The sequence below is a fragment of the Schistocerca nitens genome, chromosome 9, assembly GCF_023898315.1.
Source record: "Schistocerca nitens isolate TAMUIC-IGC-003100 chromosome 9, iqSchNite1.1, whole genome shotgun sequence".
In the NCBI taxonomy this organism is placed as follows: Eukaryota; Metazoa; Arthropoda; class Insecta; order Orthoptera; family Acrididae; genus Schistocerca; species Schistocerca nitens.
Genome location: NC_064622.1, coordinates 210,051,781 through 210,075,385, shown reverse-complemented (window position 1 = coordinate 210,075,385; position 23,605 = coordinate 210,051,781). Strand labels below are relative to the sequence as shown.

The following is a 23,605-nucleotide window of genomic DNA, read 5'->3' as shown; positions in this document are numbered from 1 at the left end:
AGGCAACAGAGCATGCACAATGTCGGCACTAGTACAGTGTATATCCACCTTTCGCAGCAATGCAGGCTGCTATTCTCCCATGGAGACGATCGTAGAGATGCTGGATGTAGTCCTGTGGAACGGCTTGCCATGCCATTTCCACCTGGCGCCTCAGTTGGACCAGCGTTCGTGCTGGACGTGCAGACCGCGTGAGACGACGCTTCATCCAGTCCCAAACATGCTCAATGTGGGACAGATCCGGAGATCTTGCTGGCCAGGGTAGTTGACTTACACCTTCTAGAGCACGTTGGGTGGCACGGGATACATGCGGACGTGCATTGTCCTGTTGGAACAGCAAGTTCCCTTGCCGGTCTAGGAATGGTAGAACGATGGGTTCGATGACGGTTTGGATGTACCGTGCACTATTCAGTGTCCCCTCGACGATCACCAGTGGTGTACGGCCAGTGTAGGAGATCGCTCCCCACACCATGATGCCGGGTGTTGGCCCTGTGTGCCTCGGTCGTATGCAGTCCTGATTGTGGCGCTCACCTGCACGGCGCCAAACACGCATACGACCATCATTGGCACCAAGGCAGAAGCGACTCTCATCGCTGAAGACGACACGTCTCCATTCGTCCCTCCATTCACGCCTGTCGCGACACCACTGGAGGCGGGCTGCACGATGTTGGGGCGTGAGCGGAAGACGGCCTAACGGTGTGCGGGACCGTAGCCCAGCTTCATGGAGACGGTTGCGAATGGTCCTCGCCGATACCCCAGGAGCAACAGTCTCCCTAATTTGCTGGGAAGTGGCGGTGCGGTCCCCTACGGCACTGCGTAGGATCCTACGGTCTTGGCGTGCATCCGTGCGTCGCTGCGGTCCGGTCCCAGGTCGACGGGCACGTGCACCTTCCGCCGACCACTGGCGACAACATCGATGTACTGTGGAGACCTCACGCCCCACGTGTTGAGCAATTCGGCGGTACGTCCACCCGGCCTCCCGCATGCCCACTATACGCCCTCGCTCAAAGTCCGTCAACTGCACATACGGTTCACGTCCACGCTGTCGCGGCATGCTACCAGTGTTAAAGCCTGCGATGGAGCTCCGTATGCCACGGCAAACTGGCTGACACTGACGGCGGCGGTGCACAAATGCTGCGCAGCTAGCGCCATTCGACGGCCCACACCGCGGTTCCTGGTGTGTCCGCTGTGCCGTGCGTGTGATCATTGCTTGTACAGCCCTCTCGCAGTGTCCGGAGCAAGTATGGTGGGTCTGACACACCGGTGTCAATGTGTTCTTTTTTCCATTTCCAGGAGTGTATATATAAGGTCTAACCTGTATTTAATATATTCCCTTGGATATATTGTTGACCTCTGAATGTTTACACCAACCTTTTAACAGTATTTTTGTTAACCTGAATGTGTTATCGTTGTTGTTTTTTACACAGACCTCTGAAGATGGTGTAATGGGACACCGAAACTGGTTGGGTAAATACAGTAAATGGAAAGATGCAGCTGCAGGTGCTTTAACTTTCCTGTCTACTGAATAGGCGAAGTCCTTGTAAGGATATATTACAAGGATGGACATTCAGATATTTGTAATATGTCTCCACATAGACGGAAAGGTGGTCATGGGCTCATAAAACCAACAGCAATACTTTCTTGCACATTCATCAATAATCGAGATATAGGTATCAAATTTGTTTTGTAATAGAGCTTGGTCACTTTTGACGTCACAAAAACAGATATCGGTGAGATAAATGCAGTAATATAAGCAGTTTGTTGATCTAACAGGAAATCACGGAGTACAAGTAATGCTGCTGCTGATAAAGGATTTGAACAGACTAGACGTCTAAGCTCATCACTGTCTTATTCACCTAACTGTACAGAATCTGTCTGTCCCAACTGTGTGCGTCTCCAGTTAATCGTGTGTAGAAACGTGAAAACATATTATAAACGTTTACATAACGTGTATTTCATTTATTTGATTTATTTACACGTCAAGTTCCGTAGGACAAAATTGAGAAGCAAATCTCCAAGGTCATGGAACGTGTCAGTACATTAAATTACAACATAAAAGTAATAACAGATAAAAGTAATATATTTCTGATGCGAAAAGTGTCAATCCATAACTTTAAGTAAATGCAAGCAGTTATACAACAAGAATCAGCTTAATTTTTCAAGGAACTACTCGACAGAAAAGAAGGAGTTACCTTAAGGAAACTCTTCAGTTTCGATTTGAAAGCGTGTGGATTGCTGCTAAGACTTCTGAATTCTAGTGGTAGCTTACTGAAAATGGATGCAGCAGTATACTGCACACCTTTCTGCACAAGATTTAAGGAAGTCCGATTCAAATGCGGGTTTTATTTCTGCCGGGTATTAACTGAGTGAAAGTTGCTTATTCTTGGGAATAAGCTAATACTGTTAACAAGAAATGACAGTAAGGAATATATATATGTTGACAGGCCAATGTCAAAATACCCAGATTCGTGAACAGGTGTCGAAAAGAGGTTCGTGAAGTTACACCATTTATTGCCTGAACCACCTGTTCCTGAGCCAAAAATATCCTTTTAGAATGGGAAAAGTTACCCTCAACTATAATACCATACAACATAAGTGAATGAAAAACCAAAGTAGATTAATATTCGTGTCGAATGACCACTCATGTCAGATACCTTTCGAATAGTAAAAATGGCAGCATTAAGTCTTTGAACAAGACCATGAATGTAGGGGTTCCACGACAATTTACTCTCTGAACACATAGAAATTAGAACTGTTCAGTTTCACTCATCATTTGCCCAGTCTATGGAATTAAAACGTCAGGTTTTGTAGAACTGTGTTAGAAACTCTAAAAATTGAGTCTTACTGTGATTTAATGTTACTTTATTTTCTACAAGCCTTGATCTTAGGTCATGAAACCGAGCCATTGTTGCACACAATATCCTTTACTATCAAGCAAGTGTCTTCAGCAAACAGATATATTGTAGACTTACCAACAGTACCAGAGGGTATATCATTTATATAAATAAGGAACAAGAGTGGCCCCAACACTGATCCCTGGAGCATCCCCCACTTGACCAAATCCTACTCAGACCCCACATCACAGCCATTCTCAACATTGTGAATAATGATCATTTGCTAAAGTAAGAGGTGAACCAATTGTGAGCTAATCCCTGTATTCTGTAATGGTCCAACTTCTGGAGCATTATTTTGTGATCAACATTATCGAACACTTAACTTAAATAAAAAATACGCCTAGCGCTCGAAACTTTTTGTTCAATCCATCCAGTACCTCACAGAGAAAAGAGAATGTAGCATATACAGTTATATAAACCACTTTTGAAGCCAAACAGTACATTTGATAGCTAATCGTGGGATATAAAATGATAAAATATCCTTACATTCACAGCCTTTTCAATAACTTTAGGAAACACTGAGGGCATAGAAATAGGTCTAAAATTGTCTACATTATCCCTTTCTCCTTTTCTATAAAGCGGCTTTACTACTGAGTACTTCAATCGTTCAGGAAACTGACTACACCTAAAGGAAACATTACAAATATGGCTAAATACGGGGCTAACATATGCAACATAGTACTTCAATTTTCTGTTAGGCACTCCATCATATCCATGAGAGTCCTTAGTCTTCAGTGATTTAGTTATAGACTCAATCTCCCCCTTGTCAGTATCACAGGGGAGTATTTCAGACTTCAATCTCGGAAAGACATTTGCCAAAGAAGTTATATAGTACCCTGTAGACACTGAATTTTTATTTAATTCACCAGCAAATGCTCAGAAAGTGATTCTCAGTTACTGTACTTATATCTGATTTATCAGTAACAGAAATATTTTTACTACCAACTGACTTTATGTCATCGATCTTGTGCTGCTGGCTAGACACTTCCCTCACAACTGGCCATATGTTTTTAATTTTATCTTGTGAATTAGCTATTCTATTTGCATACCACAAACACTTTGCCCTCCTGATAACATTTTTAAGCACCTTACAATACGGTTTGTCATGGGCTACAGCAGCTTGATTGTGACTGCTTCTAACATTTTTATGTAATTCCCGCTTTGTTCTACATGATATCCTTATCCCACCAGTCAGCCACCCAGCATGCCTATTACTGCTAGTACCCCGTTTACAACGTTCTAATGGGAAGCAACTCTCAAAGAGCATGAGAAATGTTTTGAGGAAAGTACTATATTTGTCATCTATGTTATTGGCACTATAAACATCCTGCCACTCTTGTTCCTTGACAAGGTTTAAAAAACTCTCAATCGCTGTTGGATTCACTTTTCTTTGTAGTTTGTAATTATATGTGACATTCGTTTGAGTACAATAGCCTTTTACTGTTAAAATGTGTGCATTATGGTCTGAAAGGCCACTCACCCTTTTACTAAATGAATACCAACTAGTAATGAAGAATGAATAAAAATATTGTCTATGGCTGCGCTACTGTCCCCTGAACCCTAGCTGGAAAAAATACTGTCTGCATCAGAGCATATGAATTTAGGAAACCTAACAACATCCTATTTCTTGCACAATCATATACAAAATTTATATTGAAGTCGCCATATATAACTAATTTTTGGTACTTCCTACAAAGTGAATTAAGAACCCTCTCTAGCTTGAACAAAAATGCTCTAAAGTCAGAGTTCTATAAACAACAACAATTAAAAGTTTAGTTTCAGAAAATTCAACTGACCCTACACAACATTCAAATATCTGTTCAGTGCAGTGGCATGATACTTCTATGGACTCAAATGAAATAGTGTTTTGACGCCCATAGTCACTCCCCCCCCCCCCCCCCCTCACAAGAAACTCCTTAAGAAACAATTGATATATATCATGGTAAAGAAACCCTCCAGTCACGTCTATTAAATATTTGGGCGTAACATTGCAGATCGATATGAAGTGGGACAGGCATGTAATGGCAGTTGTGGGGAAGGCGGATAGTCGTCTTCGGTTCATTGGTAGAATTTTGGGAAGATGTGGTTCATCTGTAAAGGAGACCGCTTATAAAACACTAATATGACCTATTCTTGAGTACTGCTCGAGCGTTTGGGATCCCTATCAGGTGTAATTGAGGGAGGACATAGAAGAAATTCAGAGGCGGGCTGCTAGATTTGTTACTGGTAGGTTTGATCATCACGCGAGTGTTACGGAAAGGCTTCAGGAACTCGGGTGGGAGTCTCTGGAGGAAAGGAGGCGTTCTTTTCGTGAATCGCTACTGAGGAAATTTAGAGAACCAGCATTTGAGGTTGACTGTAGTACAATTTTACTGCCGCCAACTTATATTTTGCGGAAAGAGCACAAAGATAAGATAAGAGACATTAGGGCTCGTACAGAGGCATATAGCCAGTCATTTTTCCCTCGTTCTGTTTGGGAGTGGAACAGGGAGAGAAGATGCTAGGTGTGATATGAGGTACCCTCCGCCACGCACCGTATGGTGAATTGCGGAGTATGTATGTAGATGTAGATTTAGGCCGATCATGACGCTGAAACAGTTGCGCGAAATGTACATTAGAGCTACCAGTTTGAGTGGCTACTTTTACCAGGTCACCACCTACATCATATTCCCCGTCCCTCTAAAGAATGTTCCCTGCTCCACCCACTGTCACTACCTGATCCTTGTTCGTAAAATTTCTACATAACTTCCCTACGCTGACAGTCACCTGAGCCAACCCTGCACTAGTCTTCACAGTGCTGGTGACCAGGTATTCACTCCCCAACACTTCCTACAACTGCTGGCACTAATCTCTATGAAGGAATGGCCCACATCCCTATGAAGATCTTACTCAAGTAAACCGACTAGAATGGTCTGCTTTAACTACTTATATCGAGCAAGATGAGAATGCCTGGGACCATTAGAGACTTCTGTATCGTGGCAGGAACGTACCTCAGGTGATCGATGACCGTATCATGTGACAAGCTCGAACACCAATTTCTCTATCACCTTGTGGGCACAAGGCCAAGGAGGGCTTCTGCTTGCTACAAACCAAGAGGTGGAGCAACATGATACTGAATTCTCCCCAGAAGAAGATATTTAATTCATAGATGTGCTGAGATGGAGCCTTTCGGTCAGACGGCCATTAGTTTGGGTTTTATTTTATGTTTATAAAGCAGTAAAGTTATTTGTTTTTCCTTTAGGCTTCTCCTTTAGCATCCTGACCTTCCTTCAATCGACACCAAGCAATGTGGCGCAACAGTTAGCACACTGGAGTCCCGTTCGGGAGGACGACAGTTCATACCCCCGTCCCGCCATCCAGAGTTACGTTTGTCATGATCTCCCTAATTTGCTCCAGGCAATTGCCGGGACGGTTCCTTTGAAAGGGCACTGCCGATTTCCTACCCCATACTTACCTTATGTGATGGGACAGATGACCTCACTGTTTTGTCTCCTCCCCCAAATCAAGCAATCAACCAACCCTCAGTCAACGTCCTTGCACTTTCACAGATATATAGAGGCCACAAAACTTATTTTAACCAGTTTATGTGGTAGCTGCCACTATGTATTTGTAGTATCACAGTTTGTGTAACTGTCATTTGTTTGCAGTATTCCGTACCAAATGAAATGGAAAAAATATTCACCTGTCGACACGTTGCCCCGTTACGGACAAATTAAGTTAATTTTGAAAGTCGTGGATCTTCATTTTCTTTTACTTTTATACTGTCTGATTGCCGAAATTGTCTAAGTATTCATTCTGCCAATTTTCTATAAGAAACTGAAACAAATATGAGCTCTATTTGTAATGACATTCCGAAAGAAATTCACTTCCACATATTCATGAAAGCACCTTTGAAATTATGAAATAGTCGTATAAAGAAATATGCGTAATGTACCAATGTATAAGTGCAGTAACCTAAATAAGAAGCATGATCGCGACAATTTCTGAACGCCAGGAGCAGCTGCCTCACGTGTCCACAACGCGGTTTTGTAAACCTCTCTATTTCAATACCTCTTCATAGCTGTATAGCTGGCTAATATTTTGTCCTACAGCTGTTAGCACTTCGGAGTTGAAATCTGTCAAAAGCTCTACCACGCGTTAGGAATTACCTAAAAACCGACTCGGCTGTATGAGAGTCTCATTAGTAAAGAGTAAATGTATTGAAAATTCATGCATCATACATAAATTCTTCACGCATCTAAGTGCTTATGACATCATACCTCCTGATCTATATATACACAACAACACAATTTTGTAGGCGCGTTCAGCGCCATACGTGGATACTGTCTGCAAAATCTGTTGGGAGAGAGTTAACAGAACAGAATTAACAAGTTAAAATGTCGTACACAATGTGGCTCACGCATTTATGTGTTTAAGACGTCGTCTCCTAAAACTAGATGTGATACCATGATATACCTAGCAGATGCATTTAGCGGCATACCTGGATACTGTCCGCGAAAATGATTGCGAATACAGTTAGTAGCACAGAAGTACGAGTAAGACATTTCTCCGTCAGAAAAGATTCGACATTTTTTCAATATTCTCCTTGTTTATGACTACATATCTCCTGAACTACATTAGATAGACGGTTCTTATCCCCACAGCGATATTTGCTGATAGTAAAGGATATGTGTTCCAAGTTTGGTTTAAATGACTCACGTGGTTCAGGAGCAGACGTTGGACACACACACACACACACACATACACACACACACACACACACACACACACACACACACACACACAACTATATCTGTAATATACATCTATTCCGTGCCTCGCCGCTCCTGCGTACAGTCCACACCCATTCTCATCGTTTTCTGTCCCTCAGAGTACAGAGCTCGCCGCAGTGTTCCAGTGCGTGGCCTTCCTTCCGGTGCCTGGAGGCCAAGTCTTCCTGTACTGCTGGGCAGCTCACAGCGTGACCGAAGAGGTGAGTTCACTCCAAGTAGATAGCTGTGTGATGATGAGTTTCGTGTGGATTCAGACGTGTGCCTGTGAATTCCACGTAACATGTATTAGCTGGAATAATGTGGGATGGCTACTATGATTTAACTCACATCGAACACTGTAGTGTGAAGCGGTGGAGCTCACAAGCTGACCGAACGAAATATGGCAACCCTGAAATGAGCACACTAGTTGCTCTTGAGCACTATAGGGGATGTAGTACTGTAGTGCCAGGCGTTCAAGTGACTCTCTACCTCTGTCGTAGATCGTGGCTTTGAAAAGGCGTCAGTTCATTGTATGGAAACAGACGAGGTCGACATAGAGACTAGACACAATGCCAGTAAAGAGCTATCGTGCCGGAACATGGCAAAGACCACAACGTGAACGAAGTTTCCCGATTTATTGGTAAATAAACACGGACTCTACGAGGAATTTTAAACCCACAGTCACGTAACATGGAGTGAGCACACTGGTCGTGGAAATCCCTAACGGGTTGGAACCGTATACGAGTTTCATGCCTGGTCAATGAGAGAAACTGCTGTCGTGAGCGACTTCAGGTCCGTTCATAAGGGATCTGAGTGCATTGGACACATACAGTCGGGTACCTTGCACAAGGAGATTGATCACAGCAGCACGTAAAGCTACGAGTTTTCATTAGCTGATTGGTGGCATTCATTGTGGTCCGAAAAATCGCGTTTAGGCCTCTTTTAAATGTTGCAAAGTTCGAGTGCAGGAACAGTCCAATACTTGTAGAGTGTGTAATTTGTAGTTCATACAGGAAGTGGTTCTGCGATGTTTTTTGGATGTTTTTCGAACCATGACGTGGGAACTCTCTTTCAGGATACTAGGAACGTGAACCAGGATGTTTGTTTCGACATTCTTGGTGACAGTTATTGTATTTTCTTATACTCCTCATGATATCTGTGGACACTCACGTCTTCCATGAGAGCCACTGTGTTCATACGGCTGAAAGCGTTAGTTATAGCTTTCACGAACAGTCAGACGCCCCGTTGCATCTAGACTGATCCGTTATATATTTTCGAGGGAGGTTCAATAAGTAACGCAATGCATTTTTTTTCTGAAATCAGGTTGATTTTATTCAGGATTCCTATGCAACATATTATTACTCCCCATTCTTTCGGCTACCAAACCCAATTTATCAACATGATCTCCGTTCAACGCGACGGCCTTGAGCCACCTTACGGGGAGGCCCTAATGCCAGAAGAGTACCATTTCACTTGTCGATAAAGGAACCAGCGTCTTGCTGCACCAAACAGTCCCCCATCATCCACGTTCTGCTTCCCGTGGAGTGCATCATTCACTGGGCCAGACAGATGATAGTCAGAAGGTGCAAGACTCGGGCTGTGAGGTGGGTGAGGAAGAACAGTCCAATGGAATTCTGTGAGCTTATCTTGCTTGCGTACACTTGAGTGAGGGTAGCACAATACACTTCGGAGTTCCCAGAATGAGATTTACACTCTGCAGTGGAGTGTGCGCTAATATGAAACATCCTGGCAGATTGAAAATGAATGGCCGACTGAGACTCGAACTCAGGACATTTGCCTTTCACGGTCAGGGGCTCTGCCAACTGAGCAACACTAGCACGACTACCGACCTGTCCTTACAGCTCCAATTCCGCCAGTACCTTGTCTCCCAGTTCCCAAACTTCACAGAAGCTGTTCTGAAACCTTGCAGAACTAGCACTCCAGCAAGAAAGGATATTGCGGAGACATGGCTTAGCCACAGCCTGGGGGATATTTCCAGAACTCCGCTGCAGAATGAAAATCTCATTCTGGAAACATCCCCTCAGGCTGTGGCTAATCCATGTCTCCACAATATCCTTTCTTCCAGGAGTGCTAGTTTTGCAAGTTTCGCAGGAGAGCTTCTGTGAAGTCTGGAAGGTAGGAGACGAGGTACTGGCGGAATGGAGCTGTGAGGACGTACGTTAGCTCTATAAAACCTGTACTGTAATAAGTTCACGGGCTTCACCTTATAAACAAGGATTTTAGTACATAAGTTGGCCGCGTGTACCTAATAGAAGCAAGATCGGACTTGTACTCAGTCAATAACTACAGTGATGCATCAAGCAAATGTAAAGTATAATTGCTCGTTCGCATGGGCAAGAAGTATACACAGTAGATGCTACCTATAATTAATAATTCGGTCGCCAGCCTACTTAGGCAATGAGTGAGTTTTTCCTTGTACAAGTGGGTGCATGTACAAGCATAGTAACACGTAGTAATGATGCGTTATATGGCGAAGTTTGGAACCAGAAAAATCCACTGAACTAAAGTTTTCTCTTTTTGTACTAATTTGGACGAGATAAATTCACACAACACCACACAGCAATGATTACTACGAACTGCATTTTGTATATTGATCAGACTGAAATCGGGCATAGATTGTCCTAGGATGAGCAGTTTTGAAAGCACACATACAATGTCACTATTAAAATTGGAAAACAACACTAATAACCTTAGGTTCAATATAGAACTTAACTTTACTGGTCAAATCTGATCAGCACATTTCAAGGTTTGAAAGAATGGACAAGAGAAAAGGGGGGGGGGGGCCTGAAACAGTTATGGTCGTTATACTGAAACTGTTAAGTACTAAAAGGCAAATTAACACTCAAAATTATCAATCTATGGATAACTACTCTTTTGTCTTACTTCTGAATAATTTAACTGTCATTAGTTCTGTCTCAAATTAATTAAATAGCATCGCTAACTCAATGCAAAAAACTCTCTTCCAATTTAGTCATACTTTCGTTCTTTACCAACATTTGCAATAACACACAGAACTTTTAAACTTCTTTATTGCATAGATTGATCTACTGATAATTCTTATTAACACTAATTTTTAAACTTTCAGTTCATGGATACTCGGGTTGCACCATACGAGGTAAGGATCCTGTCTAGGTCAGTGATCAGGATAAGTCATGGCTAAAGCAATTCTGGTAAAAGTCACGTTATTATTGAACAGTTAGAAACATTTTCGACACTGGTCCACACAGATACACTTCTAAAGATGAAATAAATGTTTGACCTGTGCAAGTCGGTGCGGCGGTTGGCGGGCAGCGAGATAGCGGGCAGCACGGCACACATACAAGCACGGCTAAGGCTCACACTACATCGGCACTTTCCATCTTCTTAGCGTCGTAATTTTTCCAATTTTGTGCCTCAGAATATAGCCATGCCAAGTAGTCGTCGGAATCGGTGCATCCCAGGCTCAATGGAATCCACTTTTCCTGGGTAGCCGCCTCGGTACAGTACATGTTCCTCTGACCGATTCAGCACTCCGACTGTTATACTGAGCCCGTTGTGCCGAACCGCGCCCAGTGTGCGTTTTCCCGCGCTCGCCTGCCTCCACCTTTTCCCGCTCCCCTACAGGTAGGGTATTCACCACAGGTTTTCTACTACACATATCCTAATGCATTACCTACGTATGGACCAAGTGTATAAATTACAATTTTCACATCTTACAATAGTTTTAACATTAAATACACTTCCTTTTGATTACCACATTATTTGACATCCAACATAAATAATAATATTCATTTCAAAAGTTACTCACAGTTTCTTTAACTTCACGATACGAACCGAAAAAGAAGTTCAAAACATTGCTTACATTAATTTATCTAAATTCATAAATAAAAGAAATTATTATATGTACAGTTGTCGTTACAGAGTGTGTCAGTACTACTAACGGAGACGTCACCTAAGTAGCGAAGTGTTTGATTGTGATCCGTCGATCACATGAAATGAGAGTGTCCGCACGTTCCAACACTGCAGGAGTCGCAGCTGCGTGCTGCCGGTCGGCACGCGGGAGATCTGACAGATTTGCGCCATCTCTTTTGCGATGATGACAGACGCCTGTCACAACGGCTCGCCGTGCTTTTGTTCACTGTCAGGCCTTCGTAGATATTGTGTAAGCGCCTGTGAGTATCTTCCATGCTCTGCTTTTTCGTCAAAGGAACTAAATGATAGATCTCTGCTTGGAACGCACCTCCGTTACAGGCACCATTTTGAAGGCGCCCTCACGTATCGGAATTTCATGAGACTATGGCGTCTTGAGCAGGAATATTCCACGTTGTCCCACAACAAATCTCGAACTTTTAAACCAACTGGTTGAGAAAAAAAGGTGTTGTGTTTCTGAATGAACGCCCCTCGCATAATTTCATATGAAATGTGGAACAGTGGACGAAACGTAGCAGTCACAGTTATTGCAATTTTGGTACCTCTACGGGGTCTAATCAGCAATGAATGACTTCAGGTGGATAAAACATGTCTGCAAATCTTGTGGGCTCTCTCATTCGCCGAAAATAGGCCACTATGACGGCTACAAGTGGCGTTACGTGGTATTAGTGTGACCTCATCTATGGGTGACTAATTTCTTCCACAGTGTGCGTTACAGGCACAGGGCCAAACTTCCAATCAAAGCGAAGGCGGTGAAGTCAGTTCACTACACGGAGAACTCTAAATGTTGATGACCTCTCAATCTGATTGATTCTAATTTCTTTTACCAATGAAGCTCTTTATGTACTTAAAGATTTTATTGTGGGATTCTTTAATGAATTTGATTTGTTACTTATTAACATTTTTCTTTAACTTGAGTAAGTTATGGGTTTGCTTTACTGGGAATGACACAGTATTACGATAACAATTCAGAGAAATTTAGCATGTTGATATCCTGCACATGACCTAATTTCAATTTAATCTTGTATCATGTTTTCTTAACCTTGTATTTGGTTTTCTGGCCCATTCTTTCTTTTAATATAAAACATATAAAGATTTTATTAAGTTACAATTTTTAGGATGAAAGAATAAACTTCCTTCTGTTTCTGCATTTCTCTGTATACTGTTTCTCAGTATATATATTTCTCTCGCTCTCCCTGCCTCCCCCCCACCCCCCCCCCCCTCTCTCTCTCTCTCTCTCTATTCGCTTTTGGAATTCAGCACACTAGATTGTCACTAATCCGGCCATTCCTCGTACGTCTGGGTGTGCGATTAGCTCAAGTGGCGGATCATTGAGAGGGTCTGAAATTTATTTTAAAAACGTAGATCGAAAAAAGCAATTTGAGATAAAGCTGAGGAACTTCATTAAATCCAAAGATGCTGTTTTAAGATTGCAGAGTGGATATTCTTTATTAAATCCAAAGGTAAAGTTTTAAGAAACGTAGGCCCTCAGCTGGCGTCCTTGTAACCAACACACAGCCATTACTGGCGCTGAAGCAGGACCACCGTTCATCAGACAACAAAACAAACCCCCACCGCGCCCCCAATAAGGTCTCGTTTGACACCACTGAAGTCGTGAATAGCGGTGGTTTTGGGCTCAGTGGAATGCACGCTACAGGGCGTATATCTCGGAGCTGTTCTTGAAGTAACCAATTTGTAACTGTTCGTTGTGTCACTGTGATGCCAACTGCTGATCAAACTGCTGCTGCAGATGCTGCAGATGCGAAATATCCCTGCCATCACGAAGGTCGTCCGTCTCGGCAGCGCCACGCGGCCGCCCACAGCCCAGTCCTGTTGCGACTGTATATTCTCATAACTACCGCTGTCAGAAATCACGTACACTAGCTACATACCTGCCAAATCTTCCTGCAGTATGCCAGAATGATCATCCTGATTTTCGTAATCCTATTACCTGACGTTGTTCAGGGTCAGTGAGGTGTTGGTAATGCTGCCTCTGTCACTCCAAAGGCATTTTTGGCTAACGCAAACTAACCTCGTCCAGTGCCAAAGATACGTTACGCTCAGGGCCATTACAGAGTGTATTTAAAGTACACATGATATGCATCCTCATAGTGATGGACCTAAAATTGGTTCAAATGGCTCTGAGCACTATGGGACTTAACTTCTGAGGTCATCACTCCCCTAGAACTTAGAACTACTTAAACCTAACTAACCTGAGGACATCACACACATCCATGCCCGACGCAGGAGTCGAACCTGCGACCGTAGTGGTCGCGCAGTTCCAGACTGTAGCGCCTAGAACCGCTCGGCCACCCCGGCCGGCTCAGGGACCTAGGTGGGGAAGAGGAACCGAAATGATACTTAAACGTTTCAGAGGGTAATTGATGTGAATTCGAGTCAAATTTACAAAGAACTAGGCAATATAGGCCTGTTTATCAGTATGACATTGCACTTTCTCTAGCCTGGATTCATGCACTGACTGACTTGGGATGGAAGTCATAAAGTCGTTGTGTCCTCTCCTGGAGAATAACTGTTGCAACTTCTCCTTGATTTTCTGGATGCTGACATTGGGATACAGTTGACCTACGAACTGGTCCCATACGTGTTCTGCCTACGGAAACTCTGGTGATCTTCTTGGCGATGGGAGTACCTTAACATCACACAGACCGCTGAGACAACTGCCATGTGTGAACGAGTATTATCCTACTAAATGTTACACCCCAGTACTGTCGCATGAGAGGTACGTAGGAAGCGCTAGATGTCCTAAATGTCTACCTCTACATGGATACTCTGCAAATCACATTTATGTGCCTGGCAGAGGGTTTATCGAACCACCTTCACAATTCTCTATTATTCCAATCTCGTATAGCGTGCGGAAAGAATGAACACCTTCTGACGGCAACAAACACGTTCTTCGCAGAAATTTCGGCTGAGCTTATATCCGGCTTTACCCAGCTTTCAATGCCTATAATGATTTGAGCATCAGTGCTATCTACGTCCGCATCATTCTCCAAAAGCCACCTAATGGTGTTTGGCGGAGTGCACTTTATGTATCACTAACTGAGCGCTCCAACTTGTGAAGAATGATTGTCAGTAAGCCTCTTTATTGCATCTAATTTCTCGAATTTTCTCATGGTCATTACGCAGAAGCCACCTAATGATCTTTGGCGCAGTGTACATGTACTTAGGTACATCGACATCCAGCCATGTGTCGTAGTTGTTCAATTTTATATTGTCAGGTAGCGTTATTTTGCCAATTCCTTAAGTATTACTTTTCTCATTTAACCTAAATTATTTTTCAGCTTAATGTTATTCATTACCATCTTTAATCTTCAGTTAAATTAATCTTATAATACAAAGGTGTTCTGTAAATCTGTGGCTAATAGTGGCGCGATGTTTCAAGTGCCTTCCTATGCCTCCAATTCGTTTCATAATTTTTCTCCTTTTCTGTTCATATTTCAAGGACGTCGCGAGTATTTCAAATAACTCATTTGTGACCGAAAACCGCATATCCGTCCAATTTTTCTCTCCTACTCCTCATTCAGTTATCCACCTCTACCGTTCCGCTCTTTTACTGTATCTCTCGAATACCTCACTGATATGTATCTTATGTGTAAATCTATTTCCTTCTCTTCGTTTTATTCATCTTATTTCTCTAAATAACATTACCTATGTATTTATTTTTTCGTATTAAAATAGTTAGATGTTTTAAAGGACAATGTCCTGATTGCTCCTAGGGTGTTGTTTAACTAACAAGTGTTAACTTTTTGCTTTTGGCATAATTGGAAAATTTCAGCCTTGCAGGCCATTGTCGAATGCTGTTGGTACTGACAACATGAGAATGGCCTGAAAGACCAAAACTGGTCAAGCATGCGAAACGTGATGACGTAAACGCGTGTTAATTACGCAGCAGCAGGGTGGAATCATGACACCGTTTTTTGAAGACTTCATGGCTGTGGTACGATATACGAATAAATTGTACCTCCATTTGTTCGTAGCCCATTGGTCCCTTGGCTAAAAGCCCTTTCTGCATAACCCCTCTTCCTATATCGTTCCCCCCATATCGTCTCTTTCTGCAACTACCCTAACTCATGTACTAATTATACTTCTCTGGCAACAACATTTTGATAAAATCATCCACCAGAAAATTAGCCACTTAAAAAATTATTGCGAAGGTGATATTGGATGACGAGTGTTAATCAGAAACAGAGGCTACGTTAGGTGCTGTTGAATAAACCCTGAGAAGACCACAACGTCCTCACAGGGGTAGGCCTCAAATACAGCCAATCGATTTGGTTCATATTTAGCAAGTCACTAATGTATAAACTAAAATGAATGGCTATAAGATATTTGGTCATTCCACCGCGTCTCCCTTACCCCGTTTTAGAGAAAACTGCCCCTGAAGTTCATCGATAGATAATGAGGAGTTTTCATCGAATTATGTGGCGTCCGCAAACGCATATTTTCCTAGAGATTGAGGCCACAAACATTTCGACTGTCGCTTATGTACCCGTAAGGAAAGAGTTGCTCAAGGAAATTGCCGCTGGCCCTGCGACCAAAGCATTACTCGGTGCTGAAACATGTCCAATCAGTTTTTCCGACCATTAGGCCACTGTTGCTGTTATTAACATCCCAAGGCAAAGGAATTTTAGAGGCACGAGCTTGTGGAAGATCAGCTTATCACACTTAATGGACAGTGAGCTTGAGCTCGACTCAAAGCGAGTTTGGGAACATACAAATACAGGACGTAGCAGAACTAAGCTGCAGTGACATGTTAATCACACAAAACCCATATTAAGATAATAAAGGTGTGACATTACGTCATGCAGGAGAATAGCGACCATTTTAGTAAATGGGCTATTTGTAGTTAACACGGCTAGGTAACATAGAAAGTCATACAGCAGGTGAAGAAGGACTTTATTTATCACAAATTACGCATGATACATTTCCGAATAATTTCCATCTTTAGAACTTCAGAACCTCTTGTGCTATTGATCTGTGAACATTTTATGTACTCCAAATGCACTGTTGAAATAATAAATCTTGAGTCAACAGGAAATCTCTGAAAGGGTGGACTACTTTATTTCCAGCAGTGTTGATCACAGACATTTGAAAAAACAAATTTTCAACTTCTTATTTTCCTTATTGATTTACTTATCTTATGACTCCTCCCATACACACTAGTATCAAAACGGAAAATAGTTTGAACACCCTGCAGAATTCAACTGGGAATCAGAGACAGTTTCTTCAGCGCGCAGACAGGTAGCTTGATCGTTACGCCATCGGTGATTTTGATGACCAGCCCTTAACTTATGGGCACATAATTGGAAGTTTCATTTATCAATTTCTAATAAAATTTGTGAACTGCATACGTTGATGCTAAATCCTCAGTTTTCATTTATTTATCGAGCTCATCAATTCTCAGTCGACTGCACGTCATTAACTTTAGGGTAGTTTTCGCAAAACCTTGGGTTGTTGAGTCAAATTATCTCAGTCTTTCACATTAGATTATGCACAGACGGTGGGTTGTTGAACCAAATTATCTCATAGTCTTTCACATTAGGTTGTACACAAGCGACCCGCCAAATACAAGCGGAATGGGCTGGCCGTGTGTGAGTCCTTCCTCCTGTCATTATGCTGACCATCCGTGTGCGAGCATCTGTCTCAGATGGTCCGGTAGCGATTCCACGGCCGATACAAGAGGTCGTTCCCTTCTCTTATGTTCAAGAATGGATCAAATGGCTCTGAGCACTGTGGGACTTAACATCTGAGGTCATCAGTCCCCCTATAAGCCGAACTTATTAAACCTAAGGACATTACACATTAGAATCCTACCCGAGGCAGGATTCGAACCTGCGACTGTAGCAGTCGCGTGTTTCTGGACGGAAGGGCCCAGAACTGCTCGGCCACCGTGGCCGGCTGTTATGTTCCACACTACTTGTCTTCTCATCTTAATTCCATAGAAGTTCATTGTCTCACCATGGTTTAATTCGCTAGCCTACATGTCTCCAGTGTTACCTGACACAACCATATCATCCACAAATAGCCTGTGGCCTCCACGAGGTTACATTTCATCTCCAAGTCCCAAGATGAACAATGGCTAACGTCTGAGTCTTAATGTAATCCCAATATGACGATTACGAAGATCACTTAATACAGGTGCAATATGCACTCTCCTACAGCTCCTTTGTAATGGGGTTTACAAGCTTTTCCATGGTTTTCAGTTAGACCAGTATGAATCTAACAACTAATCTATAGCTCTTTCTAAGTTAATCAACGCAGTACGATCCACAGAGGGAGTGAGACGTCACGTATGGGTGTCAACAGGCAGAAGCGGTATCGACGGCAGGGTACAGCTGCTCCTGGGTGGGGTCGAGCGCGGCCTTCAAGCGCGCCCTCCGCCTGCTGCTGTGCCGCGCCCAGAAGCGCCTCGTCCTCACTGCCGGCTACTGCTACCCCATCGACAGGGCCGCGTTCCTCTCGGTCAGTCTCAGCTCAGCTACTGTTTAACCAGTGATCCCTACCTATATGCGATGTCGAACTGCTGGGATCTGTGCGTACCAGCAAAGGATATCCATAGAACATTTATTGCCTAGCTGCAGTATGACTGCCACAAAGAGTGACTGCAATACAAAGGAGAATCCCCTCTGATGCTCCGACCATGTGAGTCCGCTAGACTGTACTTTCCGCATTTGCAGGGAAGAACAAATGAGCTATTTCAAAACTAGTGAAAAAATCCAAAATAGTTCACCTGCATCATTTCAAAAAAGGGAGACCAGGATAAACGTTTTGTTTAACCTCGTATATTTCTTCACAAAAAATGTTCAAAAAGTCCACCTTCAACTTCAATGCATTTTGCAGCTCTCGTAGACAGCTGCTGTGTTGCTGATCTGAACTATTTCCTACTGTCCTTCAGGTTTCACATGTCAAATACGTGTTAAAAATTCCTCCTTTGTATCCATTCTGTTCAAATAGACTTTGCTCTTAAACCAACCCCACAAACAGCAATGTAATGGAGTATGATTGGGTGATCTCGATGGCCAAGAAACGACTCAAGGCGTGCGATCCAACGCCCAAGATATATTACAGTTGGGTACTGTGTCAGCTGCCATATGGGAAGTGCAGGAGTACCGCTGTGCTGAAAGTACACAAGGCACCGTTTTGGCAAAGGAATATCTCTCAAGTAATCTGGTAACACATTCTGAAGGAAATCACGATAACCTGCTCCATTAAGACGGTTATCCAAAACAAACTAGACCAATGAGTTCGTCATCAATAATACCAGATCACAAGTTAAATGTACATTTAAATGGTCAGTAAAGAGAGCACTGTGTTGCTTAAGGTCACATTTGTTGTATTTGCATGTGAGTGCTGGTGAAGGAGGACATGTGACTAACGCCCATGATTTTGAAGCAGTTGTAAGTCGGATACAGTTACGAAAAGGGCATGCATTCATTTGAAGTTTTTTTGTCCAGCATTACCAACACTATAACCACTCAAAGCACGTGACTCACGTCCTGTCTCAACTTGCATATAAAATCTCGACAGGTACTGTCTGTACTACTCACAAACTGCTTTAGATATGGTACTGATATTTGTAAAGACAATGACATTCTAAAAAATCATGGAGAAAGACAGATATATTGGGAAAACTAATACATAATATTATCCACTCCCACACAACAATGCTTCTGAGTAATCAATTTATGGTTCAGTGCAAAGTGGATGAAGTTTGGAAGTAATTAAACACAGGAGTGATAGGCTGATTAGAAAAATGTCATTAACTTCTTGTTACATCTGAGGTTATTCTTTGTTGTGTAGTACTTCTGCAGCATTTATAGATAGCAAAGTCTGTCACTAAAAGGTTGGTATCATACTCAGAATATTTCTGGCCCATAAACTTACACTATGTAATGCAGTTTTATAATAAATACCCTTGTAAAGAGTATTTGTTTGACACCCACCACACAGTGTAAGAACCAGTACTATATTTGACATGATTTTTCTCTGTGGTAATATACCTTCTTCACCATTTTATTATTGTTTCTAGATATATTGTTAAGCTTTCTTACAAAGTTCCAAGATAGTTATAATTAGGATATGAGGTAACATTCAGGACCTGATAGCCTTTTCGTATGAGTTTTGTTGTGCTTCAAAACAGCAAAAAATTCGGTGAGTTTAGAAACTTGAACAGGAATATGGATTTCCAAAAATATCCTTATTCCATATAGAAATACAATCCATAGTGGTGATTAGTTTCAACTAATAACGAGTCAAGTTGGAAAGTGAAATACAAACAGAATTTGCTCTTCATATAAAACATTCCTTTTATATTGCCATTGTTCCATTTGATTTCAGTTGGTTAATGCATCATACTCCTACTATGCTCTCCTGGGCCAAATGAATGGACGCTAGTGCCTGAACTCTTCACTGTCTACAATCTGCAGGGAACTCCTACAACTATTTTACATCTGCCTTTTCACTATAATTTTACAACTGCATTGGGTTCCAGTGCGTATATTGCTTCTTCTGGTGAAGGACTTTTTTTCCAACAGGTACATGGTTATTACAAATGATTGAAGCGATTTCACAGCTCTACAATAACTTTATTATTTGAGATATTTTCGCAATGCTTTGCACACACATACAAAAACTGAAAAAGTTTTTTTAGGCATTCACAAATGTTCGATATGTGCCCCTTTAGTGATTCGGCAGACATCGAGCCGATAATCAAGTTCCTCCCACACTCGGCGCAGCATGTCCCCATCAATGAGTTCGAAAGCATCGTTGATGCGAGCTCGCAGTTCTGGCACGTTTCTTGGTAGAGGAGGTTTAAACACTGAATCTTTCACATAACCCCACAGAAAGGAATCGCATGGGGTTAAGTCGGGGCGCCGGCCGAAGTGGCCGTGCGGTTAAAGGCGCTGCAGTCTGGAACCGCAAGACCGCTACGGTCGCAGGTTCGAATCCTGCCTCGGGCATGGATGTTTGTGATGTCCTTAGGTTAGTTAGGTTTAACTAGTTCTAAGTTCTAGGGGACTAATGACCTCAGCAGTTGAGTCCCATAGTGCTCTGAGCCTAAGCCTAAGGTTAAGTCGGGAGAGCGTGGAGGCCATGACATGAGTTGCTGATCATGATCCCCACCACGACCGATCCATCGGTTTTCCAATCTCCTGTTTAAGAAATGCCGAACATCATGATGGAAGTGCGGTGGAGCACCATCCTGTTGAAAGATGAAGTCGGCGCTGTCGGTCTCCAGTTGTGGCAAGAGCCAATTTTCCAGCATGTCCAGATACACGTATCCTGTAACGTTTTTTTTCGCATAAGAAAAAGGGCCCGTAAACTTTAAACCGTGAGATTGCACAAAACACGTAACTTTTGGTGAATTGCGAATTTGCTGCACGAATTCGTGAGGATTCTCTACCGCCCAGATTCGCACATTGTGTCTGTTCACTTCACCATTAAGAAAAAATGTTGCTTCATCACTGAAAACAAGTTTCGCACTGAACGCATCCTCTTCCATGAGCTGTTGCAACCGCGCCGAAAATTCTAAGTGCTTGACATCGTCATCGGGTGTCAGGGCTTATAGCAATTGTAAACGGTAAGGCTTCTGCTTTAGCCTTTTCCGTAAGATTTTCTAAACCGTCGGCTGTGGTACGTTTATCTCCCTGCTTGCTTTATTCGTCGACTTCCGCGGGCTACGCGTGAAACTTGCCCGCACGCGTTCAACCGTTTCTTCGCTCACTGCAGGCCGACCCGTTGATTTTCTCTTACAGAGGCATCCAGAAGCTTTAAACTGCGCATACCATCGCCGAATGGAGTTAGCAGTTGGTGGATCTTTGTTGAACTTCGTCCTGAAGTGTCGTTGCACTGTTATGACTGACTGATGTGAGTGCATTTCAAGCACGACATACGCTTTCTCGGCTCCTGTCGCCATTTTGTCTCGCTGCGCTCTCGAGCGCTCTGGCGGCAGAAACCTCAAGTGCGGCTTCAGCCGGACAAAACTTTATGAGATTTTCTACGTATCTGTAGTGTGTCGTGAACATATGTCAATAAATGGAGCTACAATCATTTGTAATAGCCCTGTACTACAACTGCGTTTAAAAAGTAGAAGTACTTAAAACAGAATAAGGTCGACTTTCAGGATCCTTAGCAAAGAAGATATGTATCATCTTTTATCACTCATGTTAATTAATTTTATCTTGCCAATACGCAAGGAAATGTTGAAATACAGACAGTCAAGGGTTAGAGATACAGTTAGATTTTCCTTTCTGTTTCTTATTATAAGTTGTTGCCGTCTACAGCATTAGTAAAGTTATGATTTCTGTAGAGAGTTTTAACCTACTAAGATAAAAATGTGCATGAGTAATGTTCTTCATTTGAAAGTTTAAGTGACTAAAAAGTTTCCTCAGAATTTAATGTTAAAATGTAAAATGCAAATTATATTGCCATTTGCAGCAGTGATATATTAGTTACTGTCATACAATCTATATTGTACAAAGATAAGTTCACTTTTGAACCATTCGGTACAGATAGCAAGAGAGTAGAGTACGATATGAAATTAGTGCAATAAAATTCTAAAACCATATAAAAATTGTTTTGTAGTTTGGAGAGAGGAACAAAACCACAATACAAATATCATCTGAAAGAAATAAGGGTGCTGCTGTTTATATTATATTAAAATAATACCCAGTATTTATTTTTGCCTCTTGAATAAAACATTATTCCTAGAAAAGTATCATACACAATAGCATAACATGTGAATTTTTGGGTGGGAGACAGTTAATGCTTATTCTGTTGTTACAAAACACACAGTACCAGGTACCATCAGTAAAATGTGTGGACTGCTAAAATAAATATAGTAACTTTTCGTAAAAATCTTGTGTAATTCTGCTATATATTCCTTCTAGTACACCCTGAATAAATTTCTGAATATCAAAATACTGCTCAAAAAATTGTTTCTTTGTATTTGTATCATCTTCTATTTTTCACATCCTTAGCAATCCTCTATAACAGTGTCAGGAAACATAAAGTTGTTACAAAACTTACTTTTATTTTCAAGGTGCAGCACTTCTTAAATTTATGGAAATGCTTCACTTATTCATCCCTAAAGTAATGCTTAATGAGATATGTTTACAAAGAAATGCCCTAATTTCAAACTTTTTTTAAATTTCTTTTATGATGGAAAGATACAGACACACTGGCTAAATTTTTGTTATTTCAACAGAGCCAGAGCTTTTTTTGATGCTATGGGACTGAATTTTACTATACTTATTTTATTAGGCAATATAAAATTACTGAAACGTGTTACATTTTCAAATATAATCACTACATATGAGGAGGTAGACTGATACTTTTATTTCAGTTCAGTGAGAGTAAACTGAAATACTCGAAGTATTATAATTTGCTGCTTCACTGTTCACATTTAATGTGCGGAATTTCAGGCAACCATATTCATAATTGACTTCAGTACAATCATACATCCTTATTTTGATGTATTATAGCTGTTCAGTTTCCAAGCATTGACAAACCTGCTGCCATAGTTGTGGTCCCACGTAATGCGGTTGTAAGGAATCTGTGCAGTAATATTTTATCATAATGTGAGGTGTGTAAAATGTTCGTTATACATAGCGATGTATGCAGATAATGTAGTGCTTTTCCATGTTGGTTTCTGCATGTGCTTGAAAATGACAAGTAATCGACATTAGTTAATCACACGATTAAATAAAAATCACATAACAACCTACTACAGACCATGTTCAAGTTTATTACCCACTGCAATGTGCCTGACAGTTTTCAAACAGTTTATTATTTCCTAAGAGGTACAAAATTCGGTTGTTTCATTGATATCTTGATTTCATTTGTTGCTATTTATTCCTAAATATGTGATCTCCTAATTCTTCAGAAACAGTAATATAATTACAAATATAGACTTTCTCATATCCACACTGACATCACTTGTATTTAGAACACATAAGAGTGCATTTTACCAAACCAGCTCTTTTATAAACTCCAACTAAAGTAACTGTATTA

At 41.8% G+C, this 23,605-nt stretch overlaps 1 protein-coding gene across 1 annotated transcript in view; it reads left to right on the top strand.

Annotated features, from left to right (window-relative positions):
• LOC126204115 (odorant receptor 43a-like) overlaps positions 1-19,987 on the top strand; it is a 51,660-nt gene extending 31,673 nt beyond the window's left edge. Inside the window, exons 3-5 of the mRNA XM_049938530.1 lie at positions 7,762-7,863; positions 17,900-18,055; positions 19,931-19,987. Of these exons, the coding sequence (XP_049794487.1) occupies positions 7,762-7,863; positions 17,900-18,055; positions 19,931-19,987 (315 nt within the window). The remainder of the gene's footprint in view (positions 1-7,761; positions 7,864-17,899; positions 18,056-19,930) is intronic.
• The last annotated feature ends 3,618 nt before the right edge of the window (positions 19,988-23,605 follow it).